The sequence below is a fragment of the Manis javanica genome, chromosome 6 (genome assembly GCF_040802235.1).
Source record: "Manis javanica isolate MJ-LG chromosome 6, MJ_LKY, whole genome shotgun sequence".
Classification (NCBI taxonomy): domain Eukaryota; kingdom Metazoa; phylum Chordata; class Mammalia; order Pholidota; family Manidae; genus Manis; species Manis javanica.
This window is the reverse complement of record NC_133161.1, coordinates 67,916,970-67,942,042: the sequence shown is the minus strand read 5'-3', so window position 1 is coordinate 67,942,042 and position 25,073 is coordinate 67,916,970. Positions and strand designations below refer to the sequence as shown.

The window sequence follows — 25,073 nt, the reverse complement described above, 5'->3', positions numbered from 1 at the left end:
TATGTGTTCTACATAGAGATATTAACAGTGATCATTACTATGAAGTGTACAGTTCAAAGTTTTCTTCCATGACTCTGCCCATATGAGAAGGAACAAATTTATATGTTCCAGTGATATAATAAACATTTATTGAGGCTTACTATGTGCTTGGCTCTCTCCTGAGCACTTTACAGATATTATCTACTCCTCAAAACATCCTTTTGAAGTAGATACTATTATTATCCCTACCTTATAGATAAAGAATTAGGAAAAGAGGTTGAAAAATTTACCCAACGATACATAATGTAAAAGTACATGAGCCAGGATATGTAGTTGACTCCAAAATGCAAACATCTCACCCTGCTGCCTCCCTCCTATAATAAATAGCACTGGCTCTTAAAAACAAGAAAGCAAAAAGGCAAAAAGAAGAGAAAGGGGAAAATAAGAAATACTACAGGTGCTGTTTCCCTAAAAATCTAATTTTGTATCCCTTTGAGATTCTCAGTCCATAAAGACAAAAGAGAAGTTTGCAATTGTCATTCTTACTGACAAATATCTTATCAGTGAGAATGGAGTGTAGGTCAGAAAGATTCTCCCACATTTTCTACCAAGTATCCCACATGTAGCTCCACATGACTCTAATAAGAAGCTCATGTGATTTTTAAATTTAAAAATGCCTGTGGTGGTGGCACAGTGCATGGCACCTATAGTCCCTGGGGACTTATGCAGGAATGAGTAATATTTGTCATATGTACTTACTTCAGCCTGCTCAGGCACTGAGCAGGGGTGATTATTACCAGGATCTGAGGTAGGAGAACAGGCACTAGATCAGCATTTTTAACACCTGCAACCACAGAAGCCGTAAGAGTTACTTTCTCCAGGCGATTTCAAATGGATTTGATTGAAGAGATTTCACATTTAAAATTCTACCAAGAACATACCTTTTTCTAAAAGCCAGTCAATAGAATATCAGTAACACGGGTATAGCAAGGACAAAATAAGTCGGGGTTTATTAAAACTCTCTTTTTCCTTTCAAAATATTCTTAAGATACCCTGGGTGATAAGGAGCCGTGGAAGCTTTTGCTTCTATGCGTCTTGGCACAGACTCCCTCCCGCCCTCAACCCCAGTCTCCAGATCGTCTTCTTGGGCGAAGCAGTGCAACCTCCTTCTTAAGTTCTGAGCAAAAGCTCCCTCCAGTTTTAACTGTTTCTCATGCTTCATGGAATTGATTAAAGTCCCGTTAAAAGTCAGAAAGAAGTTGGAGAGTACATTTCCTGTGCATGGTGGTGCTGTGTGCGTCATTCTCTATTAATAGCTTTTCTGCAAATTAGCACTTAATGGGTTAAAAGCATGTTTATGTTGGCATCAAACTCTCTCTTGGGCTATTTTTTTTTTCATCAAGACAGTGTTTTGCAAACTTTTAAAGCGTCTCTACCAGATACATGTGGCGCCATTCACATGGCTGCATAGTAGTTAGGGCTGTGTCAGCACTTCCATTATGAACCTTGAGTTTCAGGGATTTATTACTCAGCCATAAAAATTTGCTCTGGACTGAAACTTGACATACCCGGTTTCAAACCAGGGAACACATTTTTGAGAAATCTGGCCTTTTTGGAAGCTAAAAAAAAAAGGAGTGGTGGAGGGAGATGGGGAAAATATCAGCGCTCCCTAGCTTTGACATTTTTACCCATGTGACATTAAAATGCATTAAACAGCAAAGAAATATGAGTTTGATTTATTACTGTTTTCACTCTTTTTTCTGCAACAGAGTAGGGAAAAACAGCAGGCCCATTTTAACTTTTAATCAAATTTTAGGAAGTTTCTGTATGTGAAGGTCCTAGTGTCTTCATGTTCAGAGATTTTAAGCAACAGACTCAGAAACCCAAATCTTGTAAATGCACATCAACTCATAAACCTCACATTAACTTCAGAGAAGGGTACCCTTCTTTATTCGTTTTTTTTCTTGCCGTTATTTACGAACTGATTTCACTATAAAATTCCCATAAGAGCCACCGTCCTTTTTAATCTGATTTAATATTTAAACTATGTGGGTTTACTTATTTATTTTGCATACTTTAGATATAATCTTGAAAAATTTTTAAAAGGTGTGGTTTTTAATACTGAAATTTAAATCATTGAAACAAGGCAAGACACTTCTAAGGTATACACTTTCAAAATAACTTTTTATCTAAAAATGAGATTATAAACTTCTCAATATAAATTGCAAATTTCATTATAAATTTTACATTTTTACAGAGATAAAAAAGATCCTAAGAACACTAGAAACCAAAAAATACAGTATATATAGTAAATACAGTAAATTAAAAAGAAAGCAAAAATTACCCACTTATTCGAGTCAGTAAGAAAATTCAAGAAAGCAAAACAAATACAATAGAATCATCACAAAAGAAACAATCAAGCATTTTCATATACAAAACCAAGAGTCATTAATATTTCTATAATAAAAAGAATAAAAAGTCGACTCTAAAATAAAGTTTATACTAGATTTTAATTTTGCAGGCCAGGAATTCATAAATTAGGCAGTCTTCTAACCTTTGAATTTCATGAACCCAGTACATTGTTTTCATACTTATTATTCAAATTGAACATAACTTTTCAGGTAAATTTTGGTAAGTCTGAAAATTGTCTTATCATTTGGATAATATATAAGTCATAACCATGTGTTCAACTTTTCATAAAGAATCTTTTTTTTAATGGTCACTTTAAATACATAAAATATTGTTTGATTTTGGAAGAAATACTCCATGGTTTATGTTGCAAAAACAAACAACAAACCTGCTGTAATAGCATTTTCTGCTTAACTTATAAGAAAAATCAAATATTACCAATACCCATGTTTTGCTCTGGCATGTGTTTTGCTATTGAACTAGTTCCTAGGTTTTTAAGCAGTGGCCATGTTCAAAATAATTCATTAGGTGCCAGGGAGAGGGAGAAGCCAATATTTCAGGGAGAATTTGAGGTCTATCTTTGAGTAATACAATTCTGATGCTAATTGTTTATGCTTACATTTTGAACCTTGTGGATACCATAAGTGAACTAATTTTCTTTCATGAAACATGATGTCTGGAGAGGCTTTATCTCTGAACATAGCTTTTGGTTGTGATTCCTAGATATTCCATTATGTCTTCATTACATTGTAACACTTATCAATGCAAAGATTTCTAAATATGAGAGGTTTAGGGCTTTAATAAAAAATAACTACAGTCCTGTTTAACTCCTATGCTGAATATTGTTTGTGACTTTAAAAAAGTACTTGTCTGCACATGCATCTTATTATTTTGTGCTAACAAATCATGTCATTTGATCCCTGTTAGACATCAAAGCTTAGTACAAAATATATCCTTTGTTTTGCTTCAGTAGCAGTTTAATTTTAAGCCAAATACTGTATTGTCAAACATAATATCTGGAGAGGCTACTGCTTCACCTACCTGAACTTGGCCTCTGCAAACACACTTTGATCAGCCATTTATGTTTCTCTTAAAGAAGAAGTTGTATATCTTGAAAGCTGAGATCAAAGTGACAATAAGCTACAGGGGAGAAAAAAATTACAGAAAATTACACAGATACGATTTTTTATTCAAGGTAATGGACCTGTAAGGAAAGATACAGGTGAACAAGAAGTTGCTCAAAAAGATAAACAGACAGTTGCATAGATATATTTTAATATGAAAAGGAATAAAGGGAAAATACTCCTATTTCTCTGCTAATTTCAAATGTGTTACAAGTCACCCATCAATAGTAAAAGCTGAATGAAGCTTTTAAAATAGGACATTCTTCTTGGCTCTATAGTATCCTTGTTGACTGAAGTTTTTTGATTTCTGTAACAGTTCTAACCAAAACAAAATGAGCCTAGCGTATTTTGTAGGGTTTTTTTCTTTTGCCTAGTTACATTTAGTAGTTTTACTGTTTTCTTGAACTTACATAAGGGTGAAAAAATTCAAATGGCTCATTTATAGGAGTTTCAGAAGGTTTATGTTAGACTAACAAATAACTACTTAATTACTAATTATTAAATGCTTAATTGTTTACCTAGTATACATAGTTAACCCTTGAACCAGACAAAGTTTAGTTATCATTACCCCATTTTCTAGGTAAGACTGCTGCTCAGAGAACTTTAGTTGACTAAAGAATCAAAGCTATCAAATGCCAGAGTACATGCTCTATTCCAGGCTAGTTCTGCAGAGTTCTTGTTATTTAAGGTCTGTGCATTACCTGCTTCCACATTTCTCAAACCAGTGTCTGGGCAACACTACTCAGCAAATACTGATGGAGGTACTTGGAGAGTCCCAGTACATGCTGGCATATTGAGAGCTCTGGAGGCTTCAGCCACAAAAAAATATATCTAACTATTAGGGCTGTTAGAAACTATGGGTGAACTCTTTATGGAGACGATCTGCGGTAGTAGATGAATCATGTTTTGTTATAATATTATCTGGAGAACATTTCTCAAGGTGTGAACCAACTACACTCTAATCATTCTAATTTCTTGCACAAATAGAGATTCTAGAGTCCCTGCAGACCCCCTGTATCGTGGCCTGGGGCAGGGGTGGGGAAGCTGGAAGGGGAGAGACATCATGAACATGTACCATGTGGCCAGGTAGAAATTGGTCCTGGATATGGGGATGGCCTTGGAAGTGTTTGGGAAAGTCTATGGGTGAGTGATTCCACCAGGGATGCCCCTATGATTGTAATACTACACCTTCTTCCTGCAGCTAAAACTTCATTGATTCAGAGTCATCAATCACACGTTTATTGAAGTGTCTGCATGCTAGTTGAACTGGGACTCCTGAAGAACCACAAAGGCTCAGCCGACAGTTTCTGCCCTTAAAAGTTCTAAATCTCAGGGAGTTGCTCATCCTTTCCTCATAGTTTTATGTAAGCCCTGCTACTGAAAGAACAGTTTAGGTAACCTTATCATGACTGTGGGCTGAGCTGACTTTCAGACACTATGAAATCCTGCTAGTTAATCTCTCTTTGCCTCATTTTGTATTCTCAAATTTAGTTTGATAAGGTTAATCATGCTAGGGAAGTAAGGCATAAAACAATTATGAGGTTGTTGTTCCATGTGGTTGCTTAAAAGAAGATTTGTCAGATGAAAGTGGGAAGACACGTTTCACTTTCTATTAAACAGTCAGCCTTACTAACAATCTAAAATAAAATAAATGTATCCAGTAGAGGAAACATGCTATCTGGATCATATTATGGACAGTTCTTAATGATTTAATATGTGTAGGTTTACAATGGTATCTAATATACTAGTTTTATAGGTTCTTCTATTATGTACTGTTTGAGCTGTTTTTCAGTTCAGTTCTCAAGAAAATAGTACTCAGAACTGATTGCTAAAAAACACCAATCTATTTTCATAGTTAATCTTTTTCAACTCTTCAAAATAGTAATTAATCCAGATATGAAGCCTTTTTTGTAAAATTGGTAGTGGAAACATCTACAAAATTCTTCCATGTGAATTTAGGGATAATTCAGAATTGATATTAGTGATGGTTTATTTCACTGTCTTATCACTCTTTTGACAAGCAGTCTCTTGCAAGAATTGGATTCCTCTGGAAATGTTTTAATTATTCTTTCTTTTTTCTTTCCTAAAATCTCTCTTACATAAAAAGCCCCTCCAAGGGAGCTGACAGAGGAAGAAAAACAGCAGATCCTTCATTCAGAAGAATTTCTCATCTTTTTTGATCGGACAATACGGGTAATTGAAAGAGCGCTGGCAGAAGACTCTGACATCTTCTTTGACTACAGTGGTCGAGAGTTAGAGGAAAAAGAAGGGTTAGTTTCTTGTGTGCATTTTTTAAAAAGAAATACGGTGATAATTTATCTGTTGATTCTAAATTCATTTACGTACTGACTAGGCAAATTCCAAACCCCAAAATCAGAGGACACTGAAATTCCAGGGTGGATCTTGCTGAACAGCTTTGACTAAGGGCTTTGGTTATAACTTCTGGCTTAAAGTTTCCCTGGAATTATCACATGCTTCCATGAAATGCTTTTGAACTTGATATCTGGGGAACAGTCCAGGTGATAGAGACTGGCAGAGTCATGTGAATTATCCTCTGAGAAAACATTTTTTTATAAGCAGCAAAAGGAGATTTGTGTTACATTCAGTAGATCTGTGTTTGATGTCTAAGCAAACAAGAAGCTGAACAAAATAAACATGAGTTATGGGAGACCTCTCCTGGTGTGGGGGAGAGCCAACAGAAACTGGAACCTTCTTCCTCTTTTTGATGCCATGAGATTTTGTGCATGTGCCTTTTAGGAAGCACATGTGCAGGAATATACTTACAGATTTAAAAAAAAGATCAATAAAAGCAAATGGCCCCAGAAGAGTTTCTCTGTGACTGCAGTGTAGGTACTGTAAAAGGCAATGGCCGTCGACCATCATCATGGGGATAATAGCAGATACTTCATGAGCTTGAAAGAAATAATGCAGCTGGTTTTCAGCCATATCTTTCCTTTGGCCAAGAAGAATATGAAAAAGGTGAGATCACCTGACTTTTCATCAGACCTGACTTTTTTACTATTTTTAAAATTGGAATACATTCTCAGAGTACAATGTATCATCAGTAGGGACATGTGAAAGAATGTAACAGAGGGTCCGAAAGTAGTTTCCCAAAAGGCGTTCTGAAAATGTTCTGCTAAAAAGCATCATTAGGCTATTTCAAAGAAATAACTATATTTTGAGTATACATGTTATGAGATGCTTGTTTTAGTTTAAAAAGCTGTTACTCTATAGCTCAGTTGATTTCCCAGGTCCCATTTCCCTCTGGGGCCCAGCCCCATGTTTTCCTGGGTTCCTGGCAGTTACTTGGTGCATGTACCTCTTGCCTGACTTTGCAATGCAGGAGCTGAGGAAGGGTTAGCAGGGGGGAAAAAAGTCATAATAAGCCAGCTGATTAAAACTCATGCAAACAGTCCTAAGCCAAATCACCCAGTCTGAACAGCAGCTAGATAGGACGTGATACAGGGTGCCAGCCAGTGGAATGAAGCAAATGCACAGAAAAAGGTGAGTATGGAGTAATTCTTGAACTGAAGCCCGAGAAATTTAGGCAGCTTTTTATGCAGATCCAAAAGCTGCTGGCACAGAGCAAGCATTACTCAATTTAATACTCAGTCTTGTGGAGCAAAAACATGGCCAACGCAGAGTTCTTCGAAGGAGGTTTTGTGGCCAGTTGACTAACAGCCAAGTAAACACCGGCCAAAGTATAATCCTCTGAGATCCAGATGCTGTTTCAGTCTATATCAAGTATCTAATACATTTGTTGAATCCTCCACTCTGCACCATGCCTGTCTCATGCTAAAGCTTATCGCTTGCTATTGAGCAGGGAGGCAGCCACTACAGTCAATCAAAAATTACAGAGAGGAGAGAGATGACCCTGGACTGCAGTTTGTAAGCAATAAATGGGTTTAAAACTTTAAAAAAAAATTACATGTAAGTAGAAACAGTGTGTATCATCTCTGGTCTAGGGCTAGATAAGGCACTGTTGCTGTAACAGAATCTTCAAGTGTGCTATGCTCCCTTGAAAGCTGGGAGATTTCTAGGAAACTCTGCTTCTAGACAGAACTGATTAGGAAAAGAATGCTTGTAGGAAGAGTCAGGATGAGAACCTGAAACAAATTTGGCATCTTGTACCAGACATGGAATAGCACGTACAAGTCTTTTCCATGCCAGGTTAGAGAGAGCTTTTCATGAAGGAGACCATCACTAGTTCATTTATTTATGACCAGAGTTGGCTACGTAAATTGATGCTCTGGCTTCAGAGAACATTGTGTGCCATGCTTGACATTTCCTTGTTTTCAATATTAGCAGCTGAGATAAAGCCCCATTCCGAAGTGTCATATTTGTCTTTGATGTTTAAACCCTTCTAGGGATGTCCAGGCTGGAGCCAACCTATCTTTCAATCGTCAGTTCTATGATGAGCATTGGTCCAAGCATCGAGTAGTCACGTGTATGGACTGGTCTCTCCAGGTAAGAATTATTTCTGGAATGGGACAAACTGGGTTTGTGTTCTCATGACATTTGTATTAAAAAAAAGAGAGAGATTTGCTCCGTTATGGGGTGTGTTGACTAACCTGTGACTTCGTCTTGTGCCTATTGGTTTTCTTTCTTTTACTGAGGTTCCCGTTTAAATTTTGCATTCTGTTACTGATCTACACTGAGTAATCACTGCATGCTAGTACCAGACAGGGAGCCAGGCCGTTCTGTCCACAGAAGTGCTCTCCTTAAGGTACCAGTGATTTCCTACTTGTCAAATTCCGAGGACATTTTTAAAACCTTCATCTGCCCTGACCTCTGTCCCTCCAGCTTAGTTAATTTCTCCCATACTTCTAAAAACAATATCCTCCCATTGAGTTCCACAACCCTGCTCTCTGCTAGGTCTTAGACTTCTGCAAGGCTTTTTCTTGTCTCCCACCTCTGTTGTCCTCATGGTTATGCCCCCAAACTCTGCTCTCCTTCCCGACATGCTTTCTGAGGGAAATCTCCCCTGCTGTCCTTTCAACTACCATGTGGGCATCCTGTTTATATCTCCCATCCAATCTCCCCCCTGAAATCCACTACACACCAGACAGCCCCACTTAGGAATCCCATCAAGTCTAATCACTAACTCATTATTAACACACATATGAAATCCCTTTTTGCCTGCTACATTCTATGGTAAACCATCAAATATACCCAAGGTCTACAGCAGACTGTTAACATTAGCAACTTCCTCCCTTTCTCCCAAACCCAGTGCATTGCCAGGATGATCTGTTTCTCCACTTACATATTCATCATCTTACACTTGGAATATTGCTAACCTTCTAACTGGTCTTTCTACATCCATACTTAGCCACCTATAGTTTTCCCTCTAGATATCCAACCAAACAATGTTTCTAAAATGTACATCTGATCACCTCCCTCCCTGAATTAAAACTGCCTGTTGCCTGTAAGAAAGAGAAGGTCTAAACTTCTTAGTATGGCATTCAGAATGAAAGCAGACAAATTTACCAAAAGCCAATTTGTGAAATGGTCAACTCAACTAGTTGGCAAATTACCCATCCCTGAGCAGTTAAGTAATGTGCACAAAGGCACATAGCCAAGCTGTGGTGTGGCCAGAATTCTTGAGCCCAGGTGGTCTTATCCCAGACCCTTGTTCCTGATGAGCACACTACATCCCCTCCTGCAATGACAGCAACATAGGAGCAATGAGGCAAGTAGGGATGATTAGTCCTGGGTATTTATTCACAGCATAGTTTCTGTTGCCTTTCAGACTATGCTTTCATTGGGAATAACAATCGTGCCTGGCTTTTAATTTTGTTCCTTATATGTTGAGTACTGTGCCAAATGCTCTGAGGACATTCTTATTTCACCCTCATAACATAACATGAGGCAGCCCATTATTACTGTTCCCATTTTATAGCTGAAGAAATTGAGGCTCAGAGAAACTAAGTGGCTGAACATCACTCAGCTAGGATATGGTAGAGCAGGGATTTGAACTTAAGTCCTTGAGCACTTTAAGGCATATTCTTTTCACCACTGCCTCTCACAAAGGGCTTATGAATCTGGAGTCAAGAAAGATTCCACATGCTAAATGATATGGAGCAGATAGCAACTGTTTTCAGAGTTCAGTGGAGGTTGGATCTGTCTCTGGTCAGGCAGGGCTTCTCAGAAGACTGGAGTTTGGACAAATGGAGGGGTGAAGAGTGTGTTCTAGGCAGAGCAGTGAACCAGATGATGTGAAGAGCCTCATTTAATTGTACCAGAGGACAGGAGAACTGAAGAGGATTGTAATCCCCGAAAACCAGACTGTAATCCCCCAAAACCAGCCACCAACAGGATGAGTGTTCGCTCCTCTTGAATCTCCTTTTACACCCAAACAACAGTGCACACTGTGCATGATCATGCAGAGACTAACACCAGCAGGGTTTGCCCAGCCACTTCCCGCCGGTGTGTGGGTGGTCTGTGAGCATGCTCGTATGTATGCCCAGAAATCAGATCCAAGCCTGAGGAAACACTTAGCTTGGCTTGTTCACTTGTTTGGAGTCTGGAAATTACACAGGAACCTTATCTGACACATTCCTTAAAGGCAACTTTTACTGTGTTCCCAGATCGGCTGCTAATGCTCCCGGAGGGGGAGGGTAAGCCAGCATCAGCACGGCTGGCCCCTGCCTGGCCTCATGTGACATGGGCCTTATTGCCCATGGATGGATTCATTTCCATGCAGGGCTCTGTGTGACATTTTTGTTGCAGAAAGTGAAACTGTGAAGGGCAAAAAATCCACCACAAAGAGACCACATTTATTTTTCCCCATTTTTGTGTTGTCTGCTCTTCTACACTGTAGGGAAGATGTTTGCAATTCTGAAAAATGTCTTTTATATGAAGCATGAGAAAAAGGAATTGGAACCCTTAGCTCTACATCATAACACTTTTGTGGGGTTCAAAGGACCAGGTTTATGTGCTTATGGGATGAAGAGACTTCCTGAAAGGATTTAGATGCCATTCAATGTCATTAAGAAAGAAGAGAGGACAGAGGCATAGTATTGGAGTTTGCTGGTGGCATGTGTGCCCAGGATGGCCCAGTGGGACAGAAAAGAGCACAGGGGATAAAAAAGAAGAAAGTATAAGGTTGATTTGATCTCCAGGGCTTCTTAAACAAGAATGCTATAACTTTGCAATATTTGCAAAGTATCAACCAAACATTCCCTGGAAGACATGTGGGCAGTGAGGGAATTCTGTCAGGTTGGCCATTCACTGAACATTGTTTAGCAGAGTGAATCAATAATACTATCCACCTACCACATGACAGCTTTTCCAGACTCATGATCTTACTCCCACCATATATACACTTCTCACATGTAAATTGCATCCTCGTACCTTGCAGTCATCCAAGATACAAACCCAACTAGTCTTTGACAGCTCATTTAATTGCCAGATCCAATCAAATTTACAGTAGCAAAAAGACTTCAACTAACACCAATTCAAATCCACTAATATATGGATTTGACACCTACTTTATGTTGTACCCTCTGCTTCTTGCTTATATGAGGAAATAGCTTCCTAACAGTGTTTCTGCTTTGAATGTCTCACTTCATGTCATTATAAGTGCTTTTACCAGATTAATATTTGTAAAGATCACTTATAGGCTCTCAATATCACCTTGGGCAAGTCACCTGACTTCTCTTGGCTTAAGTTTCTTCATTCATAAAATGTTCACATGCTTATTATGACTATTAAATGAGTTAATGTATTTAAAACAATTAGAATTTTAAGTGGCTAGTATGTAAAAAGTACTCAGTAAATGTGACATAGTAATGAGAACAGTCATAGCAGTAGTATTAGCAACTGTGGAGTATGACTCCTCTAATCCGCAGAGTAAAGCCTAAAATCTTCAGTCTGCACTCAGTGAGCTCTGTGAGGATGCCCTGCAGCATTTCCAGCCCTTTCTTCTGCCTTACCTCTTCATAAAACCTGCCTCCCAGCCAAATGCTACAACCTGATGTCTCCCTACATGGTCTTCCTGCATTAGTTCCTAAGTTTCCTGCATTAGTTAGGAAAACTTTACCTCTGGCTAGCTTAAGCAAAAATGGGAATTTATGGTACAAAGGACTTAGGGAATTCACAGGAAAGATGAAGAACTGGTACTCAGGAAGAATAAGAATCTGTGCAGCTTGAGGGACCTCACTGATAGAACACTGTCATAACCTGACTCACTGGCCAGCCCATGAGTTCTGTGTCTCCATTTAGAATTTGCAATAGTCAACTTAGACAGGGCAATTTGTCCAGCTGGGTCAAGTACCAACCCTGCAATGAGCTAAGTGTACCTGGGAAGTTTGGCATAATACACAATACCTGTGTATTGAGGTAATCTCAAAAGATGGGAGAATGAGAACCAGGCAGGTATCCAAGAGAAATCTCCTGCACCCAAATTTGTAACCTTGTCCATACTCTCTCTTCTCTCCTAATGATCTACCCATGTGACAAGGCTTAAGCCTCATTTCTTCCCAGAAGGTCTTTCCAGTTTCTCTCCCATCCCAACTCCCAGAAGTGGTTATTCTGTCCTCTGTACTTCTGTAGAACCTTGTTCACACCTCCATCTTAGCACATACAATGCTGTTCTTTTCTGTTTGCATTGTAGTTACTCGTATATGTGTTTCACCTACCTCTACTTAATGGCGAGTTCCTATAGAGCACAGTATGTTAATGTTGACATTCTTGTCCCACGTTTTACCTGACGTGTGTAGGAGGCACTTGGCACATGCCTCAGAGGACTGGAAGGGACATGGCCTTTGAAGCCAACCAGACTTCAAGCATGGGTCTCACTCCTTCATTCATCACCAACATAACTCAGAACAAGTAACCTTCCCAGGCACCCTTGGCTTCTCAATCTATAGAACTGGGAGAACCATTGCCTTCTTTAGAGGACTGCAATGACCCAGTGAGTCAGCTCATCACCCACCTCAGGGTCTGGCACATAATGAGAACTTAAAACATATTGGGTCCTTCCTCTCCAATAAATGTCAGGTTTTATTTCTCTATAAGAATAAGCAGCTGGCAAGCAGACTGGGTAATTTCCTGGTAAAATTCTCCTAGGATAAATGTTGGATAATCCAGCTTCATGAGTAACCACAAATTGTTCATATTCTCTTTAAAATGATCATTTTAACATTTAAGGTTTAAATATTGTTTAGATATTTACATCTTAGTGGAAAATAAGAAAATATGACTAGTCGTGTTCAAACCCACAACAGAAAAAGACATACCAGAGGAAACCTTGAAATCATAGAACTTGCATGAGATAAGAGTAAAATCAGTATCTTTAGGACTTAGGATCCCAATTATAAAAATTATGCCAAAGGCATTTCACTGGTATTTTATTAAAACTCTCCTTGTTTTCTAAAGAGGTTTTAAAGCCAAATAATTTAAACTACGTTTTAATGGGGGGAAAAAAAGTTGCAAGTTGGAGCCAGCGACAAGACCCAGATGTGAAGCTGTGGGATATTATTTCAGACATACCTGGCTGCTCATTGGCCATTATGGTAGTGGTGTTGCTGTTTATATAGTTGTCTTTTCACATGTGACATAGTTAAACTTCAATTGGACAGTCTGGAGACTTCTGTGTTTATCTGGATATTAGTTTCTTTGAATGGGCTTTGAATCAAAGGCTTTTTTCTTAAAAGGCCTTTGATTCAGCCACTGAGGAGTATTTTCTAATAAAGAATGATTACTTCCCCTGGTGGCCACATACATGTGTATCATTGTAGGCTTACTTCCTCTGCATTAACCAGCAAGCTGTAACTCTGCAGCTTTTGAGGGAGCTGAAGGAATGAATAAAGCCACATAGAGGACTTAAGTTTAAGTGTTCTTGATAGAAAAAAAGTAATTGGTATTCAAATTTATAAGGACAATCTTCTATTAAGTGTATAGGCAGCATAGTGAAAAAGAAGGTAAAAATTAAATTATCTATGAGCAAAGAGTGATAAGATCTGCCCTAATCCTGATGCTGCCTTGTGGGAATCCCAGGGTAGGCATGCCATTTCCATAACATGCATTCTAATTCATAAACACCTCCCACGAGATTCATCCCCAGTTCACTTAACTACACAGCACGGAGTTCACGCAGGGTGAGTAGGTATTTCTACTCACTGTAGAGTCCTTAATATTATACCCATGTTTCTTGCACCTATGCCTTTAATTGTTGGGGTTATTTGACAACAAAGGATTAAATATAAGGTCTTTCCACTGAGCAGAGAGTTACTGAAATGAAAAAGAGCTTTTGTGAGTATTCAATAGAGTTTGGCACAAGTTTATCATGTGCTGGCTGTTACTGGACCCTAGATCCAGAAGTCAATAGGAACAAGTCCCTATGCTCAGAGAGCTTACAAACTAGTAAGATAAATAGGTGGGAAAAAAACCTAATACCATCTGACACTTTTTCATGAGAAGATAATGTTAAGGGAGCGGTGAGAGGGAAGGAGGGGTGGTGGGTGGTTGTGTAGGTTGTCTGGAGGACTTGCTGCCTGCACTGAGTCCTAAAGAATGAGTTCATGATGCCAGAAACACAGGAGAGGCTCATCAAATGGGAATGAGTATCAGAACTCTAAGTATGGAGGCTTTTCCTATGCCATTAAAGTATTTTAAGTAGAGGAGTGACTTGTTTGGTTTAGATTTGTTTGATTAAACTATAATTGCCAAACTTGTAAAGTCATACTGATGAAGGATGGAGAGTGGAGTAGGTGAGACTAAATCCTGGAGGCAGGAAGCCATTTAGGAAGCCATTGCCTTCGTTCAGGCAAGAAGTTAGTTTACCTTTAGGATGGAAAGAAAACATGCCATCGCAAGGTACTGAGGAAGTAGTGACACATAGTATGTAGAGGTAAGAAAGAGGAAGGAGGAAAAAATGCATTTGGAGTGTCTGACCTGGGCAGCTAGGTGAATACCAGTGAAAGGCGCCAAAAGAGGGGACACTCGAAGGGCAGTAGGTTTTTGTAGAAGGCAACAAGCTCATTTTCTATGTGTTGCATCTCATGTGTCTATGGATAGCCCCCAGAAATCCCCAGTAGGCAGTCAGCTATAAGATCTGCAGCTCAGAAAGAAATTGAGACCAGAAATACAGATTTGGACATTGTCAGCATATTAATGCTTGGTAAGACCATTGGATTAGATGAGATCACCCAGGAAGAAAGTGTAGATAGAGATAAAACAGAGGGCAGGGAGCAGCCCCCCTTGGAATCTGGGTAATAGAGAACCCACAGGGATTGAGCAGAATGGTCAGAAGGACAATCGGGAGAGAAAGATGTACTGGAAGCCAATATGCAGAAAGAAGGGAATAGCCCAAATGTGAGATAATACAGGAAGGTCCAGCAGTGTGTGCTTGCAGTAGACGTTGGTGACTCTGGCAGACATACATGGAACATTAGAGGCAGAAACCGGCTTGAAGTAGGCTGAGGCAGTAGCTGGTATTAAGTATGCTACAACTTAAAAAGAAAGTGCCATTTGAAGTATGTAATACAGTACATGTCTGTAGGAATAAGAATGTTTCCTCTGTGTCATCATCTTGGCATAATCTGTCCTTGTGGCCTCTTCCATTCAGTACCCAGAGCTGGTGGTCGCTTCCTACAACAATAACGAAGATGCTCCCCATGAACCAGATGGAGTGGCATTGGTTTGGAACATGAAATTTAAGAAAACCACACCAGAATACGTCTTCCACTGTCAGGTAGGAGTCAGCATCATAAAAATAACTTACATCTCCTGCTCAACCAAATATAGTTGCTGCTGCGTTGCATTTATCTTATGTGGAGAGAAAGAACTGAGTTCAAAAATGGAATTGTTGACAATTTTGGAAAATTCTCCCACAGTAACCTGATGTTTGGGGAAAGTGGCAACCCTCTCCAAACCATTAGGAAGCCTGGTTGGGGACTGTGTGTCATTTTCTTTCTATTTAAAACAGCCCCCATGAAGATGAGTTTATAAAGATGTAGCACTTAAGAAGAAATCCTGGTGTACCACTTCCTCTGCTTAGCAGCAACATATGCCTGCCCACCCGTGTGGACGTCCTTGGCACCCCGCCATTTCAAATTCCCTCCTCCCTTGAAAGGCAGTTCAATGGGATTTTGCCAGTCTTAAGTTTATGGGTCCCATCTTACTTACAGATAATAACATTTTTATAACTGGTTTAGGGGACTATTTATCACGAATCTTTCTTGAGTTGTTGAGAAATCTAGATGGTATTTTCATTTGGCAAATGCAAAAATCATCTCAAAAAGTTTTGGATATTTTACTCCTGTGTCTACTGACATGCATTTCTTCTCTTCTATTCAACACAATAAGGCTGAAATTTGTTTACACTTGCACTTGTTCAGCTTTGCCCCATTGCCATGACTTTACCTAAATAATAGGACTCAACCATGGCCCATACATCAACCCCTTTGTTAATGCCTGTATCCAGTGATTAGGCATAAGAAAATACAAAACAAACAAGCCAGCTCAAAGTTTCAGTTCCTTAGATACTATGATTCAGAGAGACTAAGTGGCAGATTACTCTAAAAACAAATACATCCGTTGGAGGGTGGATAAACCTGTTGAAACTTGTAACCTTAGTGCCATTTTATATCTATGAGCCGAGTATGTTTTTGAGCAAAGATATGTTTAGACTTTAGAACATTATCAATATAATATGGGGAACAGGAGCTGCTGGAATAAAAGTCCCAACCTCAACTTGATTGAGTAACCTCTAACTCTGGCCACGTTTTTCTAATTTGCTATCTTAAAAACAACAAGAAGTCTAGGTCCGCATAGCAAATAACCTTTATTTTTTGAACCTTTGAAATAACAATTTTTTCTTTATTTTTAAGATTATCAAATTTGTCAGTTTGATATGCTCTTTCAGTAAACACAGAGGCACAAAATCCTAATTTTGTTCAGTTTTAAGAGGTCTGCTGAATTACCAGGAAAATACTAAAAGGATTATGGGATAACCAGAAGCACATTTTTGAAAAAACAGTACGATTTAAACTATTTTGAAAGTACATACAGCCTATCTTGAGTTTTTAAAAATTTGAGAAGTAATACATTATATTGTTTTAGGTGATGTACATGATGTTTATCATACACATTGAAAATTTTTAATTAGATTAACTGACTATAGGTAGCCTGTGGCAATAACAGTTTGATAGTATGCTTAATATTCATAATACTGCACAGTAAACAGGTCAGTTGGAGCATAATAATTCTGAGTAAAGAAGTAAATTTCAAAGGTCTTTAGAATTAACTGTAATTTTAAAATTACCTTTTTTATCACACAATCATTAATACCAGTGTTGATTGAAAAGAACATTCTCTCTTTCCTCTCCTGATGTCCCTGGGATCATTTACTAAAGACTTCACCAACACTCATTTAATTTCATTTTTCACTTCTCCCTTAATTGATGCAATATATACATTTTAGAAGAAAATATAACCTTGATTTTTAAAAAAATAAGAAGTATTCTGAATATCCTGCCAAAAGACGCTCACTAAAATATCTTTGTATCCCCCAAATTCCTACTACTGTCTCCACTTTATCCAGTGATCAGAAACAGATTGGTACTGTAAACTTTACTTGGCATTCTCATTAGGAAAAAAGTGAGAATTCCAGAACTTTTAAACTTCGGGGTTGATAAGTGACATGTGCAAAAGTCCATGAAGATGCTGAAATTCTAGGTATCAAATAAAAGTCACTCAATTTAACTACATACATGTTTTAAAGATACTGAGAATTGTGATTGTGCTACTCAGCTTTAAATAAGTAGTTCATATAAAGGAACCTTACTATTCATGAAGACACATTCAGAAAATCTTAAGGAAAACCTAGTTGCTGAATACCACTGTGGTTTCTGTTATAAAAATGAATACCTAGTTTATTATGTTATTAACTGAATACCTAATTTCTGTTACTAAGTTATTTCTCTTAAGCTGGTCCAACTGTAGGGAGCAGAGTGTTGTCACCAGCTTTGGGAAGGTGAAAAGGTAAAGAACTTTGATCCTTCTCCAGAGAAGAGGGAAGGGAAGAGTCGGCACAGCAAAAGTAATTCTGAAGGCCTTCTGAGGACCCCTGGTATATTTTCCAGAGAAATAGAATATATATATAAAATCCCCAATTGTGCCTCTCTGTCTACGTATCTATCTGTGTTGGGTGGTCAGAAGACCCAGATCTGTTTTTCCAGGAATGGGTTCAGGACCTCATGGAACATGACATAGGGTCAGTGTGCATTGGAGGGCACAATTTCTTTTCGGATAGTGACATGACTTGCTATAGCTGATATCCCTAAATCAGGACAAAAGCCAGTAAATATCAATGGCTGCTAAAGGAAAGCAAAAGTGCTGCTGTACCGAGTGAGCTGATGAGAGACCAAACCGTGGGTAACTTGGCAGGCCAGGGAAGACACGGATGGATTAATGGGTGGAAGCTAGGTGAGGGGAAAAGGAGTAAGGACTGTCTGGTTACCATGCGTTGGACTCTACTGACTATAGGGACAACCATGTTTGTCCGTATTTTATATTTTCCCAGCTCTTCTGCCTTCATGATCTCACTGATCCTTATAATAGGGAAACAGAAAAGTTTATTATTGTCCTTTTCCAGTTAAGCAGTCAAACACTTTAAGGGTTCCCCAGCTAGTGAGCAGCCCAAGCAGTACTGGAACTGAGGCTTGTTCTCCCACGTCCATCATGCCAGCTCCTGGGCTGTGTTCCACAGTTTGAGAGCAAAGACTGTGTCGTTCATTCAAGAGGTCTTGCTGGCACCAGCCATTTATCAGACATGGGTTAGACATGGCCCTAGAGATGGCTCTCCTCACCGTTTTCTAAACCTCAAGGGGGGTTTGGAGAGCCCACAGAATTAAATACGTGTAAGAAAAACCAAAGCCCAGCCCCACTCACTGACCTATCCCTCTTCTTCTCTTTCCTTTGTGCTCCTTGGTAACATCGATTTATTATGACTCATCCCTTCCAGACCCCATCCCACTGAGATCAGGTAGTTTGAATGTGATGTTTCAATAACTTCGAAATTAGGCAGTTTGCTTAGTAGGAAAGAGGCCTGTGGATAGGGAGCAGCAGTAGGTGCTTATGATTGTACTTTAATAACTAACATGTTAGTTATCCATTTCTTGCTGATCTCTCTGGATTCTTCATCTTTGTCAGAAGGGTACAACAGCAAACAAATCTGATAGCTCCGGAAAGTGTCATTTGAGGCACTAAACAGCAAATGCACAAGAAACAGGCATTAGTTCCATGTTCTTTTGCGAAGACTGACAGGCTTTTAGCCTAATCATAAAAAGATTGGAGTCTGAAGGCTCGTTTCTCTCTGTTAAGAATACCAGGGCCAAATACTTTCTATTTCCTTGGACACTTTCATGTCTTTACTAAAGTGAGTTTTCAGTGTGGGCTCTGGTCCTACATTTTCTATTTTCATTTTAGTAAGAGCTGTCCTTACTTAGAAAGCATTGGTGGACCCTGCACAAAAATCAGCCTCTAGTGCCACCACACCATCTGGCAGCGGCCCTGCTGTCCTCTGCGGTGGCCTCCACACACTGTCATTAGGTTATGTGTTCTGACCACCCTGTGTGGCTTGCCCTGGTGTGGTCTTTCTCTTTCAAATGGAATGAATAGAATCAGAAATATATATCTTAGAATTATCTGCACTGAGGTAAGTGGGAAAGCTATATTTAGAGGCTTGGCTTGGCCAGAGGTTTTTATTTTTACTTTTATTTTTTTCCTGATCTGGTTTCTTTGTTCTTAGCATTCTCTTTTTAAATGATCACCTGACAGGGACCTGAAACCTACTCCGGGGAAAGGCAGAATGTGAAGTGGGGCGATATCAATTAGCTTCATTTGTGCCAGGGTTTAAAATCCTCAGTTGATTTTTTCCCTACGTGTGGCTTCATGTCTCATAAAGATTCTATAAAGGTTACAGATGAGATTGCAACTCACAGACGTAGCCATCCTGTGTGAGGTTCCCACCAATGTGAAGGGAGTTGCCCCTGTGCAGATGATTGTCACACAAAAGGGAACGTGGGCTGGTGGTGAGGAGAGGGCACAGAAAGTTAGCACTTACACTTCACCCCTAGCTGACCCTGCAGCTGAGGGATGGGGGTCTTGTGGAGGCTCTCTCGTCGTGTCGTGGGCAGGAGACTTCCTTCTGTCTCTGGTGGAACTACAGAGCTTATTGCAATAACCTTAATTTCTTCTCCTATCAGTTTTTGTCCCTCCTCTGGCCCAGACTGTGGGCCATAATCCAACCAAATTGACAAAACACCTATGGACACAAAGATATAAATTAATTTAAGTGCATTTCCCAATTCGTATCATGGCCAGACAAACATTAGAATGTGACTTAGGGAGGTTTTTTTTTTTCAATTAAAGGAAGGGTAATTTCTTGTGGCCTGGCTGATAAAAACCAAACACATTTTCTAAGCTTTTCTCTTGGATGTGGCAAGGATGTAGGTACTCTGTAGAAGTCAGCAAAGCAAAATGGATGAATGGATAAATAGTTCTTTGACAAACAGGGCGATATTCAGAAAGAGTTTCTGGGATGACAAAATGAAAGAACTTCATAGGTGCTTAGTAACTGGAGAACAAAGTCCATGGACAAGAACATGCCAACTAATGTAAGTAAGACTCATACAGTTTTCAAATACGATGCTGGATTTACTACACACCAGAGAAACCCAGAAGAGGAAACCTCGGCCATTGTTGTATAGATTATACGACACATACTGAGGTATACAATTATGGACAATTAAATAACATTTATGACATAAAGTTTTAAAAATACAGGTTATATGGATCAGACAAAAGGAAACAGCAGCTCAGCAGTGCTGTTTTGTGTCTTTAGGGAAAAGATATAAAGGAATTTAAATGCATGTGCTGAAATGAAATGCAGACATTCGGAAACACTTCTTTTATGCCAATTGAATATGACTCGTCAGACGATCGAGGCTTGAGCTAAACACTGATTCTTATTAAAATGAACAGCAGGAACTTCTTTTTCTGTTTTGGCCCAGGAAGCTGGAAACAGAGAAACTGCCTTGCCAAGCTTCATTCTTTATCTGCCTGTTTTCTGGAATCTTCTCCAAAAAGTAACACAAGAAGAAGCAGAATTTATTATTGGGATTCATCTAGGGAAAATAGAATTAACAGCAAGATTATTTTAAACAGATTCATACATAATTCCTTATCTGAAAATAGCAATGAAGGGGACTGTATATCTTACAGGTGACCAAGTGAGCTCTTTGATGCAGAGGATGCCATGAAGATACATCTTTGAACAAATTGTTTTTATTAAATTGTTTTCTTTGTCTTGCCATGTCATATTGCAAGTGATCAAGCTAAAGTCTTCCATTACTATAAAGACAATCTAAGACTTACTAGCATTTGCTCTGCCCTGTTATTGTCCCATATATTGGAGGGACAGAATCCAAACACCGAAGATGTTATTCAGCTCCCTAAATGCCTTTCCCTCCTCTTCCCATGTTCAGCACTAAAACTGCTTACCTGGGTTTTCTCCAGTTATGCTTTATCAAGGAATTATTAATGCTGTCCAATGACAGCCAGATGGCACTATGAGTGAATTTTGTGGCCTGTCCCTTCCCTTCTCCTCACCACCCTGCACCCAGCCATTCACTGAGGTGAGAGAAGCCTTGGTCAAAGGGAAATGAATGTCCTCAGGGGTCTAGACTGAATACCAATGGACTTCTAGTTACCTCTTAGAATTATTGTGAGGATGAAAGAGATAATATAGGTGTATCAGTCTTCCTGAGCTGCTACAACAAAATATTATGGACAACAGAATATAATTTTCCCACAGTTCTGGAAACTGGTTAAGTCCAGGATCAAGGTGCCAGCCATTTCGGTTTCTGGTGAAGACTCTCTTCCTGGCTTGCAGACATGTGCTTTCTAAATAGGTCCTCATGTGGCAGAGAGAGAGTGCAAGCTTTTGTGGTGTCTACTACCAACATGAAGGTGTGCCCGCATGCCGTCATTTAAACCAAACTATCTCCCAAGGCCCCCACTCCAAATGCCCTCACATTGAGGGTTACAGCTTCAACATATGAATTTGGAGGTTGGGGGACATAATTCAGTCCATAGCAATAGGTGAACATGCTTTGAAAAGATAATGTATTATCTTTACACTTGGTTGTTTAACTATCATTGCATGATAGTCACATGGGAGGAAGCTTAAATCTTGGGATTCCCATTTTTCTTGATTGAATATACTCCTAAAGAAATCTCACCTTAGATGCAGTCATTCACTCATTCATTTATTCATTCATTCAGCAAATATGTATGGAGTACCCGCCCTGACCAAGTCCTCACGGCAACAGTTGGCTGGAGCTAAAAAGAGGCTGTCTCTTCTCACAAGAGCTCTTTAATTTGCCCCAGTCCCTACCCTGTCCTATTTCCCATCACCTGGCCAGCTCCTCTCACAGTCGTCAGATTCCTATGTGTGCTTTTTATATACAAATGCCAAATGAAGAGGCAATTCCAGAATTCACTCATTCCCATCATTTAAACATTATTTCATAACTAAATGATGATGAGATATTTACTGAGTCCTGAGAGGCAGTTAAGCACATAGTGGTTAAGAGAGGGCCAAAGGGCCATACAGTCTGGGATTGTCATTAGGGTCCCACCACTTAGGAGCTCTTTGACCTTGGACAAGTCATACAGGAGCATAAGAGAAATGAATACATATAAAGCACTTAGGGTCAAGCACAGATTAAGTACCCAGTGAATGTCAGCTACAGTTGTTATCTAACATGCAGGAATGAAATTCAGGATATGTAACAACCTGTAGGGCACTGTCCAAACAGCATGGATGTGGGCCCCCACCCCCTTTTTCTTTCAGGTATTGCATTTTTAGTTGCTGAATGGGGAGATTGTGACTCAGGAATGCAGGAGAGAAGGGCCAGGGGACCTGGGCAGCAGGAGAGAACTGGCAAAATGTGGGGAAACCAACGGTACAAAATTCTCTCAGTGTTTTAGTAACTGGTAGTGTTGTCCTGATGTGCTCAGCTTGAGCATCATCTCTGCTGCCCTGCTTCCACTGTGTGCTACATGCTTCCTTGGCTTAATTTCTCACACTGACTGCCTCAGGCCCAGGTTTCACAAAGGGACCCTCTGGTCTCTGAATAGCTTATTTGGCTGCCCTGAAGTAGCTACAGACTAGCTGGTGGGACCCACTCTGTGGGGCCTGGAGCAAAGGGAAGGAAGAGATTGACAAATGTTCTGTTTTTGTCTAAAACTGGATTCTCTGTTAAGAGCTGTCCCTCCTAAAGACAAATGATCCTGGGCCACCCTAGGTGGGGCTTCCATTCTCTAGAATATCACACTGTGCTTTTTCTTGATTCAACACCATTTTAATACAGGCAGAAACAGGTTTAAGAGAATAGCAAGTGGTTAAAAGAACAGAAATATCTCAGAAGGGCATCCCTCTCCCTCAGAGGTGAGGGCATGGAGGACCCCACTCCAGGAAAGAAGCAGTGAGCAGCAGAAAGGTGATCTGGGCAGTTACCCCAGGCCAGGTGAGCACCCACCAGGGTCGATCTAGGCTGCGACCACCTCTGAGATGCACCACTGCCTGTACATCGCTTTGGCATCTCCACCTTCTAGGTAGGCACCCACTGGCCATCAGGCCATCTGTTTCTAAATAATAGACCCTTTTTTTCCCCTCTACAAACCTGACCAAAACCTGATGAATGTGTGTGTCTTTAATCTACCGAATACTGCTGGATGACAGGAGTTATTCGAACATAGCATGCTATTGATAAATTCAGAGACATCCATTTTCCTCTATGGTCACATTATTATTTTAATTCATTTCAGACAGTGGCTCTCAGCAAAAAGCTTTCCAATTTTTGTGAGTATTTTTTGAAATTATTTGAACACATTATTATCGAACATAATTTGTGGAAATAGAATTATCACCCTTGCTTCAGGGAAAGTTTTTAACCTTTGATGTAACAAGTAGTCTACACTTTGCTTTTATCATGCTTGTATTTGATTTATAATTTTAAATAACATGTTCATTATTAACCAAAGATTTAAACAAGGTGCTTTCTTAAGTGAAAGATGTAGCTTAGTTTGTAATTGTAATCTCATAAACACACTGAGTTTATATCCTACATGCTACAAATCATGTTTCCATAGTCATTTTGTATCTACACATTTTTGTTGTTGTCCTCTAAAGTTGATGTGCTTCCTCCTTTTGACTTGTTTAAAAAGTTTTTCCAGCACCTCTGTACCATGAGAGGGGTCATTTAACAGCGCTGGTTGCCTTTGGGAACTTGGTCTGGTGTTACATTGAATAGTTGAACTTAATTCCTTGTATATATCAAAAAACCTTGTTTCTTTAAAATCATTTTGTTATAAACATGGTCTTCTGAGAAGAGAAGGGACAGGAACAAAAATTGTGCACAAGTGCCCACACTCATGTAAATGCACCCAGTGCTCTAGAATCCTGGTCAGAAGCTATATTTCATAAAAGAGAATTATAGTAATGTTGATGGCTTGCCAAAACCTCAAGCAGTGACAAAATCCACAGAGTGTCCTGAAAGGGATGCCTTTGCAAAACCATGCCTCTCCAGATGGTTTCTATTACAGATGTTTAAAAACACATGGCAGCCTGAGTTTGGTTTAGAATTCATAGTTAACTCAGTAGATAAAATAATGCAAATTTGAAACCCTAGCCTGTGTATCAGAAAAATCATCAAATCTTATGATTGTTCTTAGGGGAGGTTGGTATGTGATGTGTTGATTTTTAAATGATCTAATTGAAATAATAAAATTAAGAAGGGGTAAAGAAAGGATTGTAAATACAAGAGTATGAGTTAAATTTTCTTCTCGGCAAAGTATTTATTCCTCTAAGCTGTCATATCCAATCAATTTGTATGGGATTCGACAGCCAATTGTCGCTTCCTGAGAAAAACTATGTAAAGAGGTTATGTTACGGAATCAGCATGAAAAAATGAAAAAAAATAATTCCAAAGCATGAATTCCAAAGAGAGGCCAAAACGTCCCTGAAGGCCATGAAGTGTTGCCAGAATCCCACCACCTTGCTAAGAATAGCAGATAAGCAGCCTACGCACACGTTTTCCCTTTGGCTTATTCAGCTTTCCCTCTGCACATACTATTTCTAAAAGAGTGTTCTTGGTCTACATTTTAGTAAATTATTTTGACTTACATGTGTGGCTTTTAATCTGGGTGGGGCACAATATGAAGCGATGTCCCACATTGTGTTCCTTGGCACACGATGTATGACAGTTACCCCAGGACCACGCAAGGCTCCATCAGTAAAGGCCTGGCTCCCCCTGTCCCTTTCCTTGTGTCTAACATCTAAAGTATCCCACCCTCTGATCCCACAGCTAGGCAGCCAGCAAACAACTCCTGGAAAAGAAGCTGTGTGTGGGAACAGTATTAATCTAATGATGGATATTACTGCATGTGTGGCAACACACAGGGAAGCATTCAGCTGTGTTAAAATTGCCACTAGAAGAATGCTTGTCCAAGGGCTCAAAGCCTTTCAGAAAGTACAGGACAAAGATTCTA

At 39.4% G+C, this 25,073-nt stretch overlaps 1 protein-coding gene across 8 annotated transcripts in view; it reads left to right on the top strand.

Annotated features, from left to right (window-relative positions):
- The window catches only part of DYNC1I1 (dynein cytoplasmic 1 intermediate chain 1), a 291,719-nt gene that overhangs the window by 182,561 nt on the left and 84,085 nt on the right, over nt 1-25,073 (top strand). For all 8 annotated transcript variants that reach the window (XM_073238805.1, XM_037019889.2, XM_037019888.2 and 5 more), the window contains 3 exons: nt 5,620-5,782; nt 7,880-7,979; nt 15,082-15,207. In XM_073238805.1, coding sequence (XP_073094906.1) covers nt 5,620-5,782; nt 7,880-7,979; nt 15,082-15,207 — 389 coding nt within the window. The remainder of the gene's footprint in view (nt 1-5,619; nt 5,783-7,879; nt 7,980-15,081; nt 15,208-25,073) is intronic.